At 32.3% G+C, this 22008-nt stretch overlaps 1 protein-coding gene across 2 annotated transcripts in view; it reads left to right on the top strand.

Moving 5' to 3' along the window:
- The window catches only part of LOC123710227, a 195482-nt gene that overhangs the window by 83076 nt on the left and 90398 nt on the right, over window positions 1-22008 (top strand). Inside the window, exon 2 of one of the 2 annotated variants that reach the window (XM_045661997.1) lies at window positions 14466-14568. The exons of the other annotated variant lie outside the window; for it this stretch is intronic. Coding sequence (XP_045517953.1) covers window positions 14499-14568 — 70 coding nt within the window. The 5' untranslated portion in view covers window positions 14466-14498. The remainder of the gene's footprint in view (window positions 1-14465; window positions 14569-22008) is intronic. 2 annotated transcript variants of the gene reach the window in all.

The raw sequence follows: 22008 nt of genomic DNA, 5'->3' as shown, positions 1-22008 counted from the left end.
AAAGTGTACCTTTGTTAATTAAAACCAATTATTATCATTTGTAAAGGAAACAGAAGCAGGTTAACGATACGAAAAAGCGGTTAAAATAATTAACGTCCTAATATTTTAGTTTTTCATGTGACCTCCGCACTATGCCGCTTATCATTCGACCTCTTTACCTTTGTGATTGTAAAATGGCGTAAAATACAACAAATATAAGATAAACACAGTCATACTACAAGATGAAAAGGTACAATTTCCTTTGAACTGTGAGAACAATGCGCGTTATCGCTTGTTTCACGTTTGAAGCGTTTTGGTGTAGAATAGGTTTTCAAATTTAGATTTTTTTTAATATGGCGTTATTTCATAAATATGTAGTCTATGGAAAAATATCTATTATAGAAACCGAAATAAGCCTTATGGAAGCTTTGATATCTAAATATAACAGATTTGTATGATTTAGACATTATAGTTACCGATACCAGTCAACTCGTTATGATCTTAAACACAATAATGGCATAAATATCTAGCAAGACTTACTTAGTATATTTAGTACATAATGTGTTATTGTTTTTTTTTAATTTAATAGGAGGGAAAAGGACAAGAGGCTCTCCTGGTGTTAAGTGATATCGCCGCCCCTGGACACTCACATTGCCAGAAGGCTCGCGAGTGCGTTGCCGGCTTTCAAGAATTATTACGCTCGTTGAAGGACTCTAAGTCAAATTGATTAGGAAATACGTCAGTGGGCAGCTGGTTTCACATAATGGTGCGCGGCAAAAACTGCCTCACATAACGCTCAGTTGTTGAACGACGGACATTGAGGTAATACGGATGGTATTTTGTATTCTGCCTTGATATCCCATAATGAAACTCAGCTGCAGGTGAACAACTCCTCTAACAACTCTCCATGGTAAATGCAGTAAAAGATACAGAGATACTCCACATTTCTGCTCAACGCCAAGGGATTAAGCCGCATGGATCGCTGGTAGTAGGGAGAAAAGAAGTTGGTGTGTGTATAATGAATAATATCCCAACTGCCCAGCTGTATTCCATGAGACTTATAATATTATATATAATAATAAAAGCACTTATTACTCAGTAAATATGTAACAATAAATTATTACTAGTACATTATAGGCAACACCTACTTAATAGTGCGTTAGGTCGACATTAGGCGCCTCCTAATGTCAGAGAACTCGACCATTTAGATAACTAAGACCACTATTTCACGTAAATAGCTCAATTTTGTTTCTCTATTCGAAATAAACGGCCAATTTAGTTTTATTTTATGTTTTCACTTATCTGTGGACGATGATAACACTTAAATCGTTTAAAATTTGACACAATAAATTGAGATCATCGGTATTTATATGACAGAATTGTCGAATGTCAAATGAGACGCATATTTTTATGATCTGATTAAGGTGTTTTTGTGAGATTGTATAAATATTTAACATTTAAATGTATGCATTTATAGAAAGTGTGAGGCTAAGCTGGCATTATTAAAAATAGCATCGTTCGTATAAAATTATACAGTTAGCAGAATTTGCTGATTTTATTAGCGGTAATAATGAAACAATATATTAAAGTAGTCTACAGTTTTTTAAGAAATTCACGGTGAGTTTTTGCAAACTACTTGATATTGTAATGAGTTAAATTAATTATTTATTGATAATTATTTCACGATTCATTTATGCAAGTGCTTTCAAACATTGACTACAAACATTTATAGATTAATTGCTGGTAAATAAAAATCTATACTAGTAAAATTATAAAATTCTTAGTATTATTGTATGAAATAACCAAGTTTTTATTCATTTCATTTTCATCATTTATTAAAAATTGCGCAATTTTCTATTTTTATATTATGTAGATATGCATAAATGTTGTAATTTAGTTTTAAAAAGGCCTTCCGCCATCAGATAATAGTCTAGATGCTTTTCAGTGGAGTCAACAAGGTATTTTTGTTCACCTCAAACAATGGCTGACCCGTTGCTGACCGATAATCGGCGTCCGATAGTCAGGACTAATGTGTGACGTGTGCAATAAACACTATAGCCCCGACAAGTACTTGTTTTTGTAGATATCTTATCTCGAACTGCTTGTATGCCATGAAGATCCCATATCGAGTTTCAATCTACTAGCAAATGGGATATATTGTAGTAAAACTTAAAGTGCGAGGTTCGTATGAGTTGGCAGTCGAGTTTTGGAAGGTATTCGAATTTCTATTTTTACTGTTTTGTTTTTTATAGATTTAATAGGAATTCTGATTCCATAGAGTTCACTACAGAAACACGAGTTCTCTTTTCCATAGAGTATTGCGTATAATTATTTAAGGAAAATACAGATATAACTTAAGATAATGTTAATCATTGTTATTTTAATGTGCAATCGGGTTTTATAAAATACAGGTTCAAACTTCAAGGCGATGTAATGTTTAAAAGGTTTGTGACATTTAAAACTTTTTAGTAAAATAAAATTAACATTTTTGTGTACTTGTGTCAATGGATGGATGTATTAAGGGAGAAAATCATTTCCATCGTGTATTCCCGAGAAAACAATTGTTTTTCTATTGCTTAAATTGTCTTATGATTACTATTTTTTATTTGTAATTTTATCGTTAAATAAGTTAGGATATTATTAGGTCCTAATTTCGTATCGACAAATCTAGGGTTTTTTTGTTTGTTTATTCTATTTTTAAATATTTTATTTTTTAAAAATTGTTGTTTTGTTTAGTGTATAGTTATAGTTAGTATATAGTTTAGTATAGTTGTCAATCCAAGATAGTATGTTTCCACTGAAAATCAGTGTTGCTGGTGACATAAACTTAAAGCCGAGTTGAGCCCATATTTGATTTAGCAGATTGAGTTTGTATTTTTTTTAAATATGTGTGTGTGCTTTAATCAAATTAACGTTTTTTTCTTTATTTCTTTTAAATATAGAGTTTAGCGCGATAGTTAACTCCCGTATGTCAAAATCCAATACAGTTGAATCGATAAAGTATCTATTTATCAATTATTATTATTATGGAAATAATTATTAACATTAAAGAAATATAAGAAGGATAAATAATTCTATAAGATATTATAGCGGCCATGAACTGCTAGTACTATAACATCGATTGTATAATTTTATTGAGGCGTAAATAGACGTACCTGTTTAATGTGTGACGCACGCGCAGCCGACCTGCCTGTGACCTGAAGGTCATACTGGATGGCTCGGAAAATGGAAACATGCATTATTTATAAATGGAAAAAAATTATGTCTCGTTTGACAATATTGATATTGTTTATTTCGGCGCTGTAAACATGTTTACGGATGAAATGTACAGAAGGATGATGTGACTCACATATTTTATGCGCAAAAGTGTCTGGAATACGAAGTAATATGGTTCCTCCATGACTTAATAAAGATATTGTACTTTTAAACTTGTAGTGTTAGTTCTTCTAATTCGTTTTTTATTTGATTAAAATGATTGATTTCATGTGGATGCTTTCTTTGAAAATACTATGTGACTAAAAGAACTTGTTTGTCCCATTCACTTTATTGGCAAAAAAAATATTTTTAAAAAGGATTTTAGTTTCATATTTGGTTCCCAGGCGAGACAAGTAATTTATAGAAAATCATTCAATGCCGTAATACTCAGTTTTCAAACAAAAATAAAGTATTATTTCAGCAAAATATCATATCTAAGCTATTTAAGGTTAACGCTTTGTTAACTATACTTAATATAATTATATGCAATAATAAATCTAAAAGCTTAGTACAACGGGCTTATCACTTATAAGCTTTCTTCTGTTTTAAAATAAAGCTAAGAGTAGGGCAAAAAATTTGTTCTCTGCAATATTCCTCAGCTAAGTGAGCAAATGTTGAAAACGCAAAAGCGTTCTTATTAATTAGACGACGTTTTAACTAGCCTAACAAAGCTTGTTTTTAATAAAGACAATTCATGTGTGGACAACTATTTATACCATAATATTTTCCGGTCACAAACGAGTACATCACGACCTTAGAACTAAAAAGGTCAGTTACAAATGTTACGTGTGTGTTAGTGCTAAATGCATGCTAATTTGATTATGCTGTTTATCTTCGTGCACCTATAGGGTATCCAGATATGAATATAACACATGAAAAGGGAATAGGTGAATTTAAATTCTGTATGTGTATCAGACGTACCAATTCTTTTGTCGCACTCTTCATTTCTGAAGGTAGTGATAGTGCTGCCGCATAACATCCTAAACTCGCTCCTGTCTGATCCTGAAAAGTATGTTCGCTTGGACCTGTAACGGCCTTTACTTGATCGGTTCAGTAGAGGATCGGCCTCGAGGTCGGGTGCCCTTCATTCTGCTTGTCACGATAAGTTTTAAACTTTCTGGATGCGTGTTACGTGTTCAAAAAAACTCAGTATGCGTAGGTAACCAAAAAAGTATTGATAGACGATTTTTACCGAAGATTGTAACCGTCTTAGTATGGACACGTTTGTGTCCATAGCGTACCCTATACGTTGTAAAATCTGACAGAAACGTTCGTAATAAAAAAGCAACATTCTGGATAACGGATATATTACTAACCGACAAACTTTATTAAAGGAAAATTACCTTCAATAATAAATATATGTGGAAAAGGGATGAGTAAGTAAACAATAAGACATTTTGTTTCAACAATTAGTCGGTGGAAAGCTAAACCAGTGCTATTAAATACGCGCTATATCGAATATAATTGATTTATAAGTGAGGCAACAGATCATATAGTACTGTATATATACGTGTCAAACGTAGAACGCAAACTACACGTTGACAAGGTCGTATGCGGTTTGACGATTGCTTTGTTTATTATGTAATCAGTCACCCTTTTACGTCACATCCACAATATTTTAAATAAAGATCGACGCAGATACTGACATTTGGAATCTGTGTTTTCAAAACAACAGAGAATTGGGATAATCTATGGACTTCTTAACTTTTCTGTAGTCTGTGATTAGATAGAGAAATATGTACCTAGTAATGCTTTATACCTAAATAGAGGCCTATTTTATCTAAACTAAGATTTTATGAATGATTTTTATTTTGCATATTTTGTTACGAATAAACCGAGAAACCGGACTCGAAAGTTATTTTACTAATCCTACATTGTCATAAGATAGATTATATTTTCAAAATTATTGTAAAAATAAATGTCTCGAGCGAAGACTGGATTGCTAGTACCGTAATTTTATTATTATATTTATTTATTAGTAAATTTTCGGTGATATATTTTAATAACAATTGGTTACGTTTATTAATTTGAATATTCGTTGTGTTAGTATAAGTTCTAAGAATCTAATATAGATTTCTTTTGTCTTTTTTATTGGTCTAGTTTTTGTATGACACCTTTTAGGGTAAAATCCTCCTCCATTTTTTTCCATTACTCACTGTCTTGAGCAACACACATCTATTTTAGTATTTTTGCCCGTTAGTAAGTCATCGTTATTTCAAGTCCATCTTTTATTTATATGTAAATGGTATTCTTTTAATGGTATAATGATTGAATATCAGATTGTTTTTTACTCAAGCAGTCTGAACTATACCATTGTTTCGAACCGAGAAATCAGGACTTAACCGAACTTGAAACAATTTTGCATGATAAAGGCTACCGATAATACAATGGTAGCGCTAAACTGTATTGTTTGCATAGAAATGTATGTATACATATGCGTCGAAATTGTGTTATCGTACATATATGATGCCATACATACGAATATTATCTACTTAAAATTGCGTATTTAGAAAAATGGTGAAATAAGCTGGAGGAGGCCTTTTGGAGGAGGAGGGTTCCAATCAAAGGCACAGAAGGAGGCTGGCTAGTGAGGAAGGTATCGAGTAACAAGAAAAAAATATACAAACACGGTATATTTAACATTTGTAAAGATTGGAAATAAACGGGATTTATTATTATTATTTGAAATATTTAAACGAGGATTAAGTGTTAACTTTTGCATAAAATAGAACAGACATATATATACTTACAATATACATATAGCAACTGTAATTTTGAATCCATGGTTGAGCTTTCGATATATTAATTGGAATTTAAAAAAAACAATATAGAATAGCATTTGTTTAAAACGGGTACGTGTATTTTCGTTTACAGTGAAACAGCAACATCTTAGAGCCGAACAAGTGAGTGTCGTGCGTCAAACGTATATATTCGGAGGCTTTGTCCATATGCTAATAGTGGGCGGTCACTGCGACCTGTCGGAGGTCGCCTGTAGGACGGACAGACATACAAACATGTTTTATTTACTTGACATGAGTATTCGTAAATCTAGAGTTCTTCTCGTAAATCTATATTCGTACTATTTTGTTTGTACATATTACAATGATGTTCTCCGTCGTGTCTCACTGTACAACGCGTAAACTTAAAAAATAAAACTAAAAATTAAGGATTTTATATGGTTTTTATTAACAGATATCATCTAATAGGTGTCATCTTTAGAAAGATAATAGTGAAGTATGGGTTTATATACATTGATAAACAATATATATTATAGTGGTCACTATACATCTTGCCAAAATACAAGGAAACATTTCGGCCAAGCTGCGAGTGAAAGGCCGTAAACAGAATAAACCCTCTGAATGTGTTTTTTTACTTTAGTATAGGAAGTGCAAAAATAATTACCAAAAAAGAACATGTTACACTAACCACTAATAATAATAATGAACGAAAATGTAAAAGCTAATCCTAGGGTTAATGAGTCATATTTAATATGTATAAATACTTAATTACGAGGCAGAAACTAAATTATTAAAAATAATAATAATAGGAAACTGTACCCATGACTTTATTAAATTTAGAAATAGATTGAATAATCTTTATCCGATATCCGATACATCTTATAACCCATCTTATAGCACAAGATGCAAATTATGTTTATGTAATTTTTTAAATTTAGTTTTATTTATGTATTTATTAGTACTTCTAATAAGAGGGCAACTGGCGGTCTTATCGCTTTCAAGCGATCTCTTCCAGACAACCATAGGTTTAACTAGGCGGTGATTATGTTTCGCTCCCCTCATCATTTGAGAAAAACGAAATCATGATTTAACACGTTAAAGAATTAACTTAGTTTAACGTTACAAAAATAATGAGGTGTGAATACGAAGATGCGCTTAGAAACTACTAGAAAAATAGTAAACAGCTCTCGTGCAGCCAATAAGTATTGTTCATGTAATTGTGCCCTGTCCTACATCGCAGAACAAAAGGTATCGAACCTTGGCCCGACCTCTGCGTCTGCGCATCCTCGCTCCACATGCACCTTTATATAATCATCTCGAACTAAGAAGTACATAAATATATAAGATTTTAAAGCGTGTTTTTCTCTGGTAAGCCTTTACGGGACTCTATTCATAGATTGACAACTTTAAAGTATTTAGGGCCGTCATTTTCAAGTTCAGCAGTAAGAGCTGCCTCTGAGCAGTGTTGGCCTAGAGTGTGCCTCTCCCTGAATTCGTAGGTTCAATCCCCAGATGTGGACCTTCTTTCTATGAGCACACTCGATCGTACGGTGAAAGAAGACATTGTAAGGAAACCGGCTTGCCTTAGACCCAAAAAGTCGACGGTGTGTATCAGGCACAGGAAGCTGATCATCAACTTTTAGATTAGATTACAATCATGAAACAGATACAGAAATCTGAGCGCCAGACCTAAAATGATTGTAGCGCCACTAATTATTGTTATTAATTTTCAAGTTCGTAAAATTTCTTCACCGTACGTGTACGGCCAGTTCAGACGGAGTTTAATTCATAGCCTAAACTACTCTAGTTAACCCTGATATTTGCTAACATATGTAAAAACAAAAATGATCTCTAAGAAAACTTTCGCTGTTAAATCTTCATTACAATAGACGTATTTCGAATTTCACGCCTTTCATTCGTGTCTAGACGATTTAAAATTGGCCGTTGACTGATTAATGATATATATTTGATATCATTATTAATTGGGTTAGGTATTATTAATGTTAAATTTCGTTGGCACGTTTGGAGGTATCCATCATTTTAATGTGAGGCTTGTTAAACATGCTGAAATATTAACTAAATATTAATCAAAATAAACTAAATTCACACAAATATTATATATAAATATATATAATTTAAGCTTATATCAAAAGCTCTCTTAGACACATTATATCGTTCTCGGATATCTCTTCACGACTTTCCGTGGTCTGTGTCTTCTGTTCCGCTGATGATATGTTTTATACATTATAGATTTAATGATCCTAATCCTTGGAATTTATTTGCTCCGGGTCAAGCAATTTGTATGACTCAAAACTTGGCGATTTAAAAGAGTGGCGAAGAGTTTCTTGCCAGTTCTTTGTGCCCGATGTACGCCCGTGACTTGGTAGTAAATGTAAATTTAAAATAAATTTAACATCTTTTCTGTTGACTTATGAACGTCACTTGGCTAAATATATTAATGAATACGTGAATGAAGTTCAGTGGAAGTTGTTCTATGGAGATGTTTAAATAAAACTCTTTGTTTAAAGGGTAACAACTGATTTTAACTAACTTTAATAGTTTAAAATATGAGCTTATAACTAACACAAAATTAGAGGTAGAGGGGTTGCGATGCTAAAAACAACGAACTTGGCTTTTCTAAGGGTTCAGAAATCTAAATATCACTCATGTTATTGGACATTATCGGAACCGAGAATGTTAAAATACATTTTATAAGTGTGACAAAGACTAAATGTCTCAATATTGGCTTCAAGTGTATTATGGTTGTTTATTTACGCATCTAATTATTACGTAAAATATTTATTTAACATAACTAATGTTAGGTTACATAACTAGTGCATGGATACAATTAAATTAACAAGAAATATCGAATACTAGTATCAACTCGTGAGGTCGTTAAGTACCAGTAACAATAACTCAAGGGTCCGCACATCGAATAAATCATTATTACGGGACCCCCGCTTTGAACCAGCCGCTTACCTTCGACCTAATCAATAAACGCATTTCAACAGTGAATTAATGGTGGCTCTAAAACATTTCCTATAATATTTTGTGGGTGGTCAATTTGGTCGCAGCCTTGGCATAAATCGTGCTTTGAATATAGAACGAAAGTTCATTTTTAATTAGTGATTTGATATGAGTAGGATTTAACAACAAACGTTTAGTAAGACGACAGCTATAGACAACCAATAGCAATCAACAAGAGACAGGAGTACTACGGAAACTTCTGTATGACCTTATTTTCCGAAAAATGATCTACTATATGCAACTTAACAGAAATTGGTTAAATAAAGTTAAATTAGATAAAGTTTATGTTTAGAGTTAAATTTACAAAAGGCTTTTAGGCTTTTTAATATACAAATAATACCATTATTTCATTTTACCTTATTACTATTACACATACTTATGATTATTTTAGAATTTCATTAATTGTAATATAATTATTACTATCATTGTTATCTACATTATTGTTACTATATCGTTATTATATATTTTTGTTATCAATGGCTTCAAATCTCTTCGAATCAACCGTGGCAGGGACAAGAAAAATATAGCGCGTAACCGAAAAATGTGACGGTAATTTTTTTTCCAATGCCGATTAGGAAGTTGCTTTACTTTAACAAAAACAAAAATCTATTTATAAATAATACTATAAGCTTGCATTGAAATTTCGTAATAATATTTGTTAAAGACTTTTTACAAAAACGCTATTAAATACAGATTGATATTTGAATCATATTATGTCGGTTTTTCCACGAATCTTAATATGTAATCATTGATTAATATGTAGTCATTTGATTTTCTAAGGTCTCTTTTTTATAGTAATACGGTAGTCTGTGCATGCTGTTAGCACCCATTTATTTAGAGAATATTGTTCTTTTTTGTATTATTAATTCAAAAAGTTTGGTTCATATATACTGAAAGCTAATTTAAGCTATATTCCAACAAAGTAAAGCTCATGTTTTGTCACCACCAGGATAGTTCGCAAGTTTTACTATTATTACAGACAATCCAATCGATAGACTATTTTATACAAGCTATTGGTCGTTTTCTTTGAAATATGGCAACATTAAGTTTCGCGGTGTGGTCTATTGTTTCTAAACACTAATCATTTTAGAATGCGCGGTGCCATTCATAAAGTATTTCCGTTACTGGTTCTATCGTTAATGTTACAAGTTAATCGAATTAATGATGGTTGTACCAGATTGCGAGTTATGTAAATTTGAATTATTTTATTATTTATTATATAATTATAACTTTTATTTGCAGGTAAATGAAATATTGTTTACTATAATCTGTGCATAAAAAATGAATACTACGCTTTATTGACTATAATGAGATTTTAAATTAATCTTAATAACTTTTTGTTGAAGCTGTTTTACTCATGTTTTACTTTTTGTGTGATTTGAGAAGATTTTCATATCTATTTTAATTTATTTTAAAAAGCTTATTATACCTAATGTTAGGCATAAATTATTAATTCTCGTACTTGATATTAGATTTTGTAATTCTTACATGACTAAGCCTTTTTAAGGCAATTTTTGCCGCCCACCGCCATTCTGTGGCACTGAAGTATTTCCGAACCAATAGGAATGTCCTTCAAGAAAAGAGCGTACCAATTCTTAATGGGCCGGCAACTCGCGAGCGAACTCTGGCACGTGAGTGTCTATGGGTATAAAAAAACTGTAATCTCTTAGATATTATACAGGGGCCGTTCTAGCATTACGTAAGCAGATTTACAGCAATTTATTCGCTCTTGTCAGCAAAGCTAACCTTTCAAAAACCATAGTACATAAACATATTAATTTTTTGTAAGAATCCTCGAAAATGCATGTTGTTTTCAAGCTGAGTGAATAATATGTGTAAAAAGTAAATACTGTTGACGTAATCACCAAATAAGAAAATCAAAGACCCCCCCTCCTACCCTCCCCCTATAGTGCTTACGTAATACTTGAACGGCCACTCAACAAGAGCGCTGATTTAGAGTTTAGTATCGATGGAACTAATAAGTGTACTTTAAATTGAGATTGTTCCAAATAATATATATTTTATTTGAATGACAGATATCAATATACAAAGCCATATGAAAGGCGATACTTTTAATAACGTTGACTTGGGCTAAGAGAGTGTCTTGACATTCACTATACTGACCCTGAGTTTTTGTGTTGCACTTGAAACATTAAAATACTATTGAATGGCTATTGTTTTTATTGTTGTGTATCATATATAAGTTAAGATATTAATAAAACTCTTCTTGTTTATAAATATTTATTACACCAACGAAAGCTTACTACTAGATATTTTTTAAAAGTACAGGTTAGGTTTTATATTATCTTTAGTTAGTTGCTGACTTAATAAAATATTAAACAACCGTGTTTGAAGACGCATCTGACAATTAAAGTTGCTTTCGCTTGCTCAATATAATATATTGTGTCTACACGATATGGAACAGTATTGGCCTAGTGGCTTCAGCGTGCGACTCTCATCTCTGAGGTCGTAGGTTCGATCCCCGGCTGTGCGCCAATGGGCTTTCTGTCTATGTGCACATTTAACATTAGCTCGAACGGTGAAGGAAAACATCGTAAGGAAACCGCCTTGCCTTAGACCCGAAACGTCGACGGTGTGTGTCAGGCAGAGAAGGCCGATCACCTCCTTGCCTATTCGATTAACAAATGATCATGAAACAGAATCTGAGGCCCAGACCTAAAAAGGTTGTAGCACCGTAGATTTTTTTTTGTCTATACGATATAATACGAACAGTTTAATCTTAATAAATTACCATTAATAACGTTACATACACTGATGTTAAAACTCTTTAAGTGATCATATTTCTTCATATTATTAATTGTATATACATATTATAAATTTGTTTTAATTTTCTATTAATTAATTTTTAATAATTATTTTTTCATACATACATGTAATTTTTCTTTCAATACTGTTATTTCGCTTTTTTACAAGTCTACTAAGGAATTACGCAAATATGCGGAAAAACGGCCGATATTAATGACAACTGAAGTACAAGCAAGTAGTTTATACTTTAATATTATGTTAGTAGTGTAGTAAAGTCATATAATAGAATCGTTGGAACAAACTGATCTTATTAGTTCAACATGAGCACGACTCCAATTTCTTGGACTCTTGGGTGGTGGCCGTACTTTGTGCCGCGTAATTGGTACTGGTGTTTTATATAGGATGTTAAACAACAATTTTAAATTTGAAATAACTTTTGATTATGTATTGGAACGGGTAAAACAAACTATGTCTCTCTTAAGTTGTTAATGTCATAAACATTTTATTGGACTCAAATTAAAAGCCAGTAATGTAACCGTGTTTAGGACTACTGCTTTCAACGTGACAACTGTTTTTATATATTAATTTTTATTGTATCTTGTCGACAGTATATCAAATGTTATTAAATAAAAATCTGTTATGTACTTCTTCTTACTATTACTTCTTATCACAAAACACACAGTAGACAGCTGCCCTCTCGCTACTAATAATTCCATAATACAAATAAAATAGTTGGCTTTTTATACAGAAGTATAATATTGCTCTTTCGAAGTAAATCATTCACGTGAATTTGTGTCAAATTAATTCTAATCTACAATTATGTTAAAGTGATAGAAACCTCGGAACGTTTCACATTAAAGGCCCCATTAAATGTAGATTTATGGACATAAAAATAAATATTATTTAATTGGCATGTGCGCATGACACTTGTCTTGCGAGAATAATTACGGTGTTTATCAGGTGGCACGCTTGAGACTTTCTTTACGCAATTCTAGATTATTAGGACCTAACTAGTTTCTCTTCTAGTTTTAATTAGATATGATTAGGTTAGTTCACTTTAATAACAAAAACCTAAAACCTTAAGGCAGGATCTGTTATTTATAACATATTTTTAAATGGTACAGGGTGCACCTATCTAACTGATAAAATAGATATCGTTTGTGGCAAACGCCTTCTTGTAAACCTCGTGTATTAAAAAACATGGACATGAGTTTTAAATATATATTATTTTAAGATGTTAATAACCAACCATAAATAACTGTCATTAATATTGGAACATCCTGTATTCCGTATAAAAATGTCATAGGCAATTGATGAAAATGGTTGCGGTAATGTCTTGTGCACGATACGACACCTAGACGAAGAGACAACTACTAAAGTTGGTGTGTTAATGACATAGCGATCACTTGTAGAAGAAATGTTCTGACGAATATTGGTTACTGCTTATTATAAACTTTGACAAATTAAAAAAAATTACTCCGACCCTTATTATTAAGAGCATTTTTTTCTAATTCTCACTGCGTTAATGCGAAAAAAGAAAAAAATAGTATAAAAGCTTGCCAACGTTCGTCACACTTATACATTGGAACAAGAAAAATAAAATACAATATTTAATGTGACTGGCAAACATGACAAAAATGAAGAGATAAAAAATAAATAATCAAAAACTTAAATTATCAAAACTAAATGAAAATTGGTTTCAAAGTTTTAAGGGTTGCTCACTATCTTTATTAGAATGCAATCTGGATATCGAATAGTTTTTTACACACACTTCTGAAGGAGGGATGTTGATACCTAGGGGTACACGAAATTTAAATTGAGTTTAATAGAATTGATATTAAAAGGTTGAGACGATAAACCTGATCCTTAAAATCTTAAATGCAAACGATTTTTCAATTAACTTTTAACGATTCTATTATCTCTTGCTAGCCTGGTTTCGTATGTTGACAACACTTTTGTCAAATCTAATACTATGTAACTTATAATTAGTGAAATAAATAGCTTAAGGTGACTGGTGTTTAGTCACGCCACGATACATTTCACCGAGTGCCAACCATTTGATCGCTATTCAAATTAAACTGAAGTCAGCTTTCAACTGGCTAATGGGGTATCACTTACCTCAAATCTCAGATCTCGCACGTACACTTTCACACTTACTGGGTTAAAGCCTTAACGTAGATTTATCGTAGTAGTTGACTAGAATTTGAATTAGTTCTAGTGTGTTTTAAACAACAAATACAGTGAAATATTGTATTTATTAGTTGACAATACCTGTAGTATCTGTAAGTGGTGTTATACTTTTTAGTTGTATTTACTATACTCTAATAATTTTTGCTATTGGACAATGATAAAGAAAAGCTATTTCATTTAAAAAATACGCATTAATTGAAATAAATGAAGATGAAAACTGATGTTGGCTGGACACAGGTAGATCCAAAGGAGGTCCAAATATATTCTAAAGTATTTGACTTGAAAGATTAGATATTTTTTACCGTATGGCGTCTTAATATGTTGTTCTTTATTTTTATATTAGAATGTTTGATGTAAGATATTTAAAAAAAAATGTTTAAAAAAACATGGACGGGCTAAACTTGGACCGAATGCAACGTAAGTAAATTTAATGTGCTCAATCATTGCTTACAAATAAAACGCTTTAAGCATTGCCCGAAAGCTCTTCACTAAGAAGTTGTTAATTTTCAGGGAGCTCGCAGCCGATGCTTCAATGCCAATCTGATGTTGGCTTCAATCTCTCGTCGTGAGGACACCGAAGGCTGCGTTGTGTGGCCGGCATGGTGCTACACAGGTGAAACGTCATCCGTCAGATACATCAACACGCAGTATTATACTAATTAACATAAGGCCTATAAAGCGGTAATACCTCGAAAGCTTATAAGGTCTTAAGGGCTTTATATAAATTAGTGACGGGTTTCTATGTGTGAGTACACGTTAGTCTTAAGTGTTAAACAGTGGTAAGGGAATAAAAAAATAGTACACAAACACAGAGCGTTAATAGACACTGTAAGTAGTGTTATTGGACGCTGTCTTATATAAAATATCCTTATTAGTAAGTTTGTTTAGCTTAAAATTTCTTATTAGCCTGAAGTTAGGCCAGATCGTAATTTAAAATTGTGTCTTTGTGCAGAGACCTAAAAAAAATAATCTGTTACATAGTTGGTTAACATAGCTTTTACACATTGAAAAAAATTATTATTAAAAAAATATGATTACAATAATTATAAGTTTATAATAATAAAAATTGTTTTCTTTCAAATAATCTGTTAGTAAGATTTTGGTTTTATCATAAATATGATAAAAAGACACAGCCAGACTGAACTTGACGTTACATAAAGCTTCAGTTGTTGGCTATACAAAGTTTGTGGGATTCCGAGGACTCCAAAGGACATTTAATATTTGTATCGGCGCTCAGTTCAATCAAACGGTAGCAACAAGCGAGAAGAGGCTGGGCATAGGTAGTTAGCGGGGTCTAAGTGCTCGTTTATCTGGCGCAGTGGGTGGCGTGAGTGGCAGGTGCACATTTCCATACTTCCATGCGCCGGCGCACGACCGCGGCTTGATACAATTTAAGCGACGTAACGAATTAGCGTATAGAAATAGATTTTGGTTTCAAGTAGAACAAAAATGGAAATATATAAACTATATAGGAGGTTATAAGAAACCAATTTGTGGAGTTACCATAATGAAGTACTTGTAAAATTTATTATATTTAGTATCAATTATATTTTTTCACTAAATAAGTAGAAATAAGTATAAAGAACACGAAAAGATAGGACACCTTATAAGATAAAGACCTTTACAATAATATAAATGATATAATAATAAACATACTGTCATATTTGTCACCAACGCTCGGCACAGCGATACTTTATTTGACAAGACTTATGGGCAAATATTTGGAAAATTAAACCAAAAAACTACAGGAAAATTGATATCAAACTGTGAGAGGAGAAACTATGGATATTCAGACCTAGATTGTTTATCAGAATCCTTTCGCCAATCAGTATATCAGTGATTCTGACCAACCAATTGCTTCATTTTTAGCAAGATTAACCAAAGATAATAAATAATTTTATGACCAGTACGGATATAATCTTTGAGTTAATTATTTCTTCCACTTTTCACATTAATAATAATAGCATTTTAAGACCTTTTTACCGGATTGAAGCTATGTATAAAATTATAATTATTTTAGATAATTTAAATTTTTACGACGTTTCGCGTGCTTTACAGCGTGCGTGGTCACGGTGACCACGTGTTTTCTTTCAATGCGTAAAAGCTATGTTAACAAAAGACAATACTAATAGCATTCACTCTTACATTTAACACATTTATAACTAACTTCTTCTTTTAAATATCTGTGTGCCGCAAAGGCTTCCTTTGAATCCCGCCATTTCTCTCTGCACTGTGCCACTCCCTGTCATGTACCACCAGTTGTTTCTTTAATTTGGTATATGCTCTTCTCAGTTGTATTCTTCTTTTCGTTTATTGTACCTTGGGCACTAGTTTAGTACTTTCTTGCTCCACTTTTCTGTTCTTGCCATGTGCCCCGCCCATTGCCACTTATTTATTTTTATGGTTACATTAATAACCTAGGAGAAATTTAAAAGGTCTATAATAGTTTAACAGCACGGGTAAAGTACTAAAATTTCTCACGCAATAAACGATCAGCTTTCCCCAAAATACGAAAAGTGCGTCGACTAGCTGTCGAAGTGTGGTGTGCGTGATGACTGTATGTAATTTAATGATTAAAGTTGTTAAGGAAGTGTTAAGGTCACGAATTGATAAATTGATAGACGTGTTAATGTACCGTCAGCATACGTAGAATTTCTTATAAAACTCTCGCCTTTCCGCCCGTACCATGCTTTTTTATACTTACAAGATCATGGCCTACGTTACGAATATTTTAAGCTTATAACATTTGCCCACTATTTGTGCTAATTTTTTTATCTATGCTGTTGCCATGGATACCAGTGTAGCTTAATTACTATGGTAGTATGGTCGTAGCCTTCACGTTTATTTATTTATACTTTGTTACCATAATATACATAATTATACAAACAAAAAGTAAGTAGGTTACATAAGTTATTTCTTCCAGGCAACGCGCAACGTTTTTTAGATACAATTAAGAAAAGATAAATAATAATAAAACACAGTTCCGCTAAAACCCCTAGGTCTTGGCCTCACTTTTTTGTATTTGTTACTTGAAGTATATAAATAGTATTATAAGACTGACATTTAGTAGTAACAACTGTCATGTAAATGGAATATACCTAAAATAGAAATTATTAAAGTTAATTTTCGCTTACCTCTGTTTTTTTGATGACGGTACTCTTAGGTGTTGAACGATTTCTGATTTGTTATGTTTATCGGTACTATAATGGTGTTATAATTTTGTCTTACAATAAATGTAATGTACTGCTCATTGGAAAATTAGTTGCTATTGGGTTTTTATATCTTTAAATAAAATCATGAAATTTTAAAGTTACTAGAAATTTTATAAAACTAACGTCTAGTTAAGTCTAGTTATGGGCTATTCGCTATAGGCGATTACTGCCTTTTTGGGCTTCCCTTAGGGTGGTTTGATCCTATAAAATAAAAAATATAACAGGTCAGTATCTAGTAAATAGCATTTCCTATTGGGTTTTTATATCTTTAAATGAGAGTTAATGAAATGTTTTAAACTAACGTTGAAAAAAACGTTTAGTAAATAACCAAACTTGGGTTTTATTCGCGTTTAACTACACAACATGAATGTAAAATATTCTTATATGTTTTATAGATCTCCCTAAAACAGTTTATTTTAGTCATAACTACAAAATCATATGAAGTTTCTTGCTCCTACCTCCTAGGATTTTCTGCTCCTAGTGATTTCTGTGCTTCTGGAAGGAGCTTCGCTGGCTTAGCAAGGACTTTCCACCAAACTTTATCATTTCTCCTTGCTCCTAATAAGGTATAGGAGATTTCTGCATCTGTTTCACAGATTTTACTTACTTTACTTATCTACTAATCATCCTTATGTACTGACAAAATCAAACTCAAAATTGTACACTGCATGTGCGGTAATAATAAAATAAAATTAAAAATAAATAATGCTATATTCCATTAAAATAAACAATATTGAAAATATCAATGGACAAAGGCATGCGCCGTGCCTAGTTAAAATAAATATGCAATGCAAATACACTGTCGATAATTGCAATGATATAGTGCATGTCAGGGCCCACATAACCAGCTCGGCTTAGGATTGACAAGCCGAGTTGAGGAAATTTTGCCGCGTCATCAGCACTGCACGATTTACGGACTGTATTCATGTAGATATAGAATTTACTATGGAAGGAATTTGTTAATAGTTTCGCACTCACTAAAATTGGTGTCCATGGGCTGCGATGACTGCCGCTAACCCCCCCCCCCCCCCCAACCTACAAAAAATCTTTATAATGACAAATAACAAAACCAGTATTTAAAGAACAGTGACAAAAAGCCTCTTGGCTAGTATAGCCGTATATAGTTTCAAAAACCTTTTGCAAAATTAACACGAAAAATTTGGTTGGTTTTTCTCTTTCCGTTTTTTTATAAAACATTATTTTCCCAAATATACATTGAATATTGATTGTTGGCGTAGCGTTCTGAGCCTCCTGCCCGTTTCCCTGGTGTTTTTTAAACAATGTGTTTGTAAATTTAATTAACAAAAGAAAGAAGTAACCAGTTATAATATAAATTCAATAAAACGTTTCTTATATAAAGCTGATAGACTAAAATTGATTGAACAAGAATATTATTTATTACAATGATAAATGCTTGCCGTCGTAAATATATGATAACGTGTGTGAATCCATGTATTAGAATTGGTAATGTGTGTGTGGGCGGCGCACGCGCCACTCCTCTTGATAGCAGTGGGAAAGGCAACTTTGTATTTAAACTAACCTATCATTTAGAACAGAAGGGAATAATTCTATATTAGAATTTATCAATAACGTAGTTCCAAATTTCATGGCTTGTAACGAATACTTCCGTGAAATTTCAATGTTATATATACTAAAGTAAGTTCTTACTTATACAATGTAACTAAAGTTTTAAATAACTTATTTTATAGCATTTTAAGGAATCTACTATTAGTTGTAATTATTCAGTACAAACCGGAATTCTTTTGGAGATAACGTACCAATTTTTTTACCTTAACCACATTTCACATCCTTACATTTATGAAATTAGCCCTCGGCTCCTGTCTATTTGTATGAACACGATATAAAATCCGAACGTATTTTGCTTTCCATTAATAGGGATACCGAGAGTACAATCAATTGGAAACAAGACGGGGCTTACAGTTGGCCTACTACAAGTGTTCTCCAAGAACTCGCTTTCTTAGTACCTAGGGGGTAAGTGTGACGGCGAAGGCCAAGGTTGTTTGGGATACCAAGGGTCAGAACCAGTCTGTTGCATAGATACCCTATATCCGTTAACAAGGCGTTGCGTCTACTGAATGGTGTCTCCAACACGTATCTACGTATATATGTTTGCATATTGAATTCACAGTAGCGATATTGTCGATACTATGTATTTTATTTTATTTTTTCTTGATGATAATATAGTCTCTTCATGTAAATGTTACTTTTAATTAAAGAAGTTCCAAAAAAACGCCAAATATACGCCTACACTGTATTGAACTTAAAAAAATAAACCAATGCTTTTCGATATTTATATACATTCACTTTACCGTTTAAAATGCAATATAGATCTAAATCCATGCTTAACCAGTTTTAATACGAACTTTTATAATTAAATTTCTTAATATACGATAAATAAGCACTTAGCGGAATGACCCGGTAAATTAATACGAATAATGTTAGGATTGCGAATATTAAAAATTACGAGTGAAATTAAGTAAAGTCCGGGGACCGCTGTAAAATGTTTATGCTTGATACAGTTTTTGTTATCGGAGTATTTTATTATGTCGCGGTAATGCGGTCGTATTCTGGGAATGAGATTTCACGTTCGTTATGAACCCGAAATTATTGCTTATACATTTACGTATGCTACGTACGATATTATAATGAATGCCTTGCATAGTTTTTTTTTATTTGTATGATTATTTATTTATATTTTATACAGTTATATTTTAGGTTATACCAGTCATAATGCCCGAACAGATATAATGTAAATTGTATATGCACTGTTCTAACTAAAATACTTCGTCATGTCATAATATATTTACAATATTATCAACTTATGTTATAATTAATATAATTTAAATAGAGAATCTTAACAATAAATATTAGTATCCATACTTACCTAAATAACGACACTAAATTAATATCTCGTATTCAAGTTTCTCATCCACAACATTGTGTGTACAAGAAAATCTTTGTCTAAGTTCACACATACTACGGTCTAACCAATTGCAACAACTTAGATTCTACCTTTATTTTGTTAAATAAACAATAAACATGAATCAAGATCTAATGACAAACAACTTAACAAATTTGTTAATGACACTGGAAGGAACTAGCGTTTACGATACAGGCTGGGCCTAGTTTAAACACTAGTGCTCATAGTAGTATATTATGTATAAGGTTAAATAAAATGAATATTGTATCTCAACTGTACGTTGCCTATTGTATGTTTAGACCTTTAGAATGTAAGTACAAAATGTAATGTTTTTGAGTCAAATAAAGTAGCTTTTTAGTCAATAGTAATAGTAATGAAAAATGGGTGTGTGGCAGTGTACTTTTAATGCTGGCAGCAATTCATCGCTGTATTTCGATACATATTCGTTGCGATACGCCAATGCACTTGAACCCCACGGCTCGAAAGTCTCCACTCCAAAGGGAACAAAAATTAAAGTAGGAGGAAATTATTATGTCAAATTACAATGAGTGAGTATTGTCATGAACAGCGGTGCAATTCGACTGATTTAATTAGTAATTAAAACATGAAACTAATTATGGTCCGCAAAAACATTTCGAGAGGACGTCTCGAAACGCTTTTCAGAATAGCGCCTCAAATTTCGCGAGATCGCCGTTGTTTTTGTTTGTAAATCGGTGTCGACTTGTAAATTTTATATTTTTACGATAAAAATGTTTACGCGCAAGTAGCCGGTCGCGGCTGCTTCTGTGTGGAGTAATAAATGTTTTTATTTCACCTTGGTGTACTTTGTCACTGATAAGATTTAATATTACCGTATGGCTTTATGAAATCGTTAATGTAGATGGTTTTTACCGAAATTATTTAATGCCCGTCGTTGTCTTTACATTGTAATGTGTGGTAACTCAAGAGTATGGAACTAGGATTACTCTTTCTTTAGGGATGATACAGAATAATTAGACACGTATTTCATTTCGTTTATTAGCCATTTGTTCATTACCATTTTACTACCGCTTAAATGCGTAGGATAACGCTAGGTTCCATTTCCGGTAATATAATTAATGGTTTCGGGTAGGAAGTAAGAATCACCTAAATCACTTGCCTATTATATTATATATTGTGCTTCCCTATAAATTGATATACTGTACTCGTAATTTAACTAATCATTAACTATATTATATGAATACTAGATGACATATAGTAAGGCGCTACAACCTTTAAACCTGGGCCACAGTTTGTGAATCATTTTCACGTTCATTTGTCAATCAAATAGGCAAGCAGGTGGTCAGCCTTCTGTGCCTGACCAATACCGTCCACTTTTTGAGTCTTTGCGTGTTAGACCTCAGAGTTAAGAGTCGCACGCTGAATCTACTATCAACACTGCTGTATAGTACCATATAACATACATATGTACAATTATTTTTATTTAATTAAAGCAACAGAAGCTAGACGTCAATTAAGTCCAGCTTCATCATATTACAAATTGATAGAATTATTGCGGAATGTTAACAACAATAATTTGAGATAAAACCGCGCTTTCTCTGACTGATTGCTGACCAAAATATGTAATTACTACGCCAATTGGCTACCATCTTAATTATTGTATAGTAAAAGTACTATGCCAGCGTTGGTCAATAATACTTATCCATGTAGCCAACTTTTGTACACTTATAAACGTATTGGTCAGTTCTCAAATTAGGGATCGGAAACAAAAGAGAGCTGGCGAGAATCTTTTTGCCGCTCTTTTTAATTGTCTGTTATTTCACACAAGACGCCTTTATGGACACCTTTCTTAAAATAAACACAGTTTTTTTTGTTTATTGACTCAGTGAATATAGTTGTATACCGATATGGTTGAGTACAA

The sequence above is a fragment of the Pieris brassicae genome, chromosome 5, assembly GCF_905147105.1.
Source record: "Pieris brassicae chromosome 5, ilPieBrab1.1, whole genome shotgun sequence".
NCBI lineage: Eukaryota > Metazoa > Arthropoda > Insecta > Lepidoptera > Pieridae > Pieris > Pieris brassicae.
This window is presented reverse-complemented; position numbering and strand designations above follow the sequence as displayed.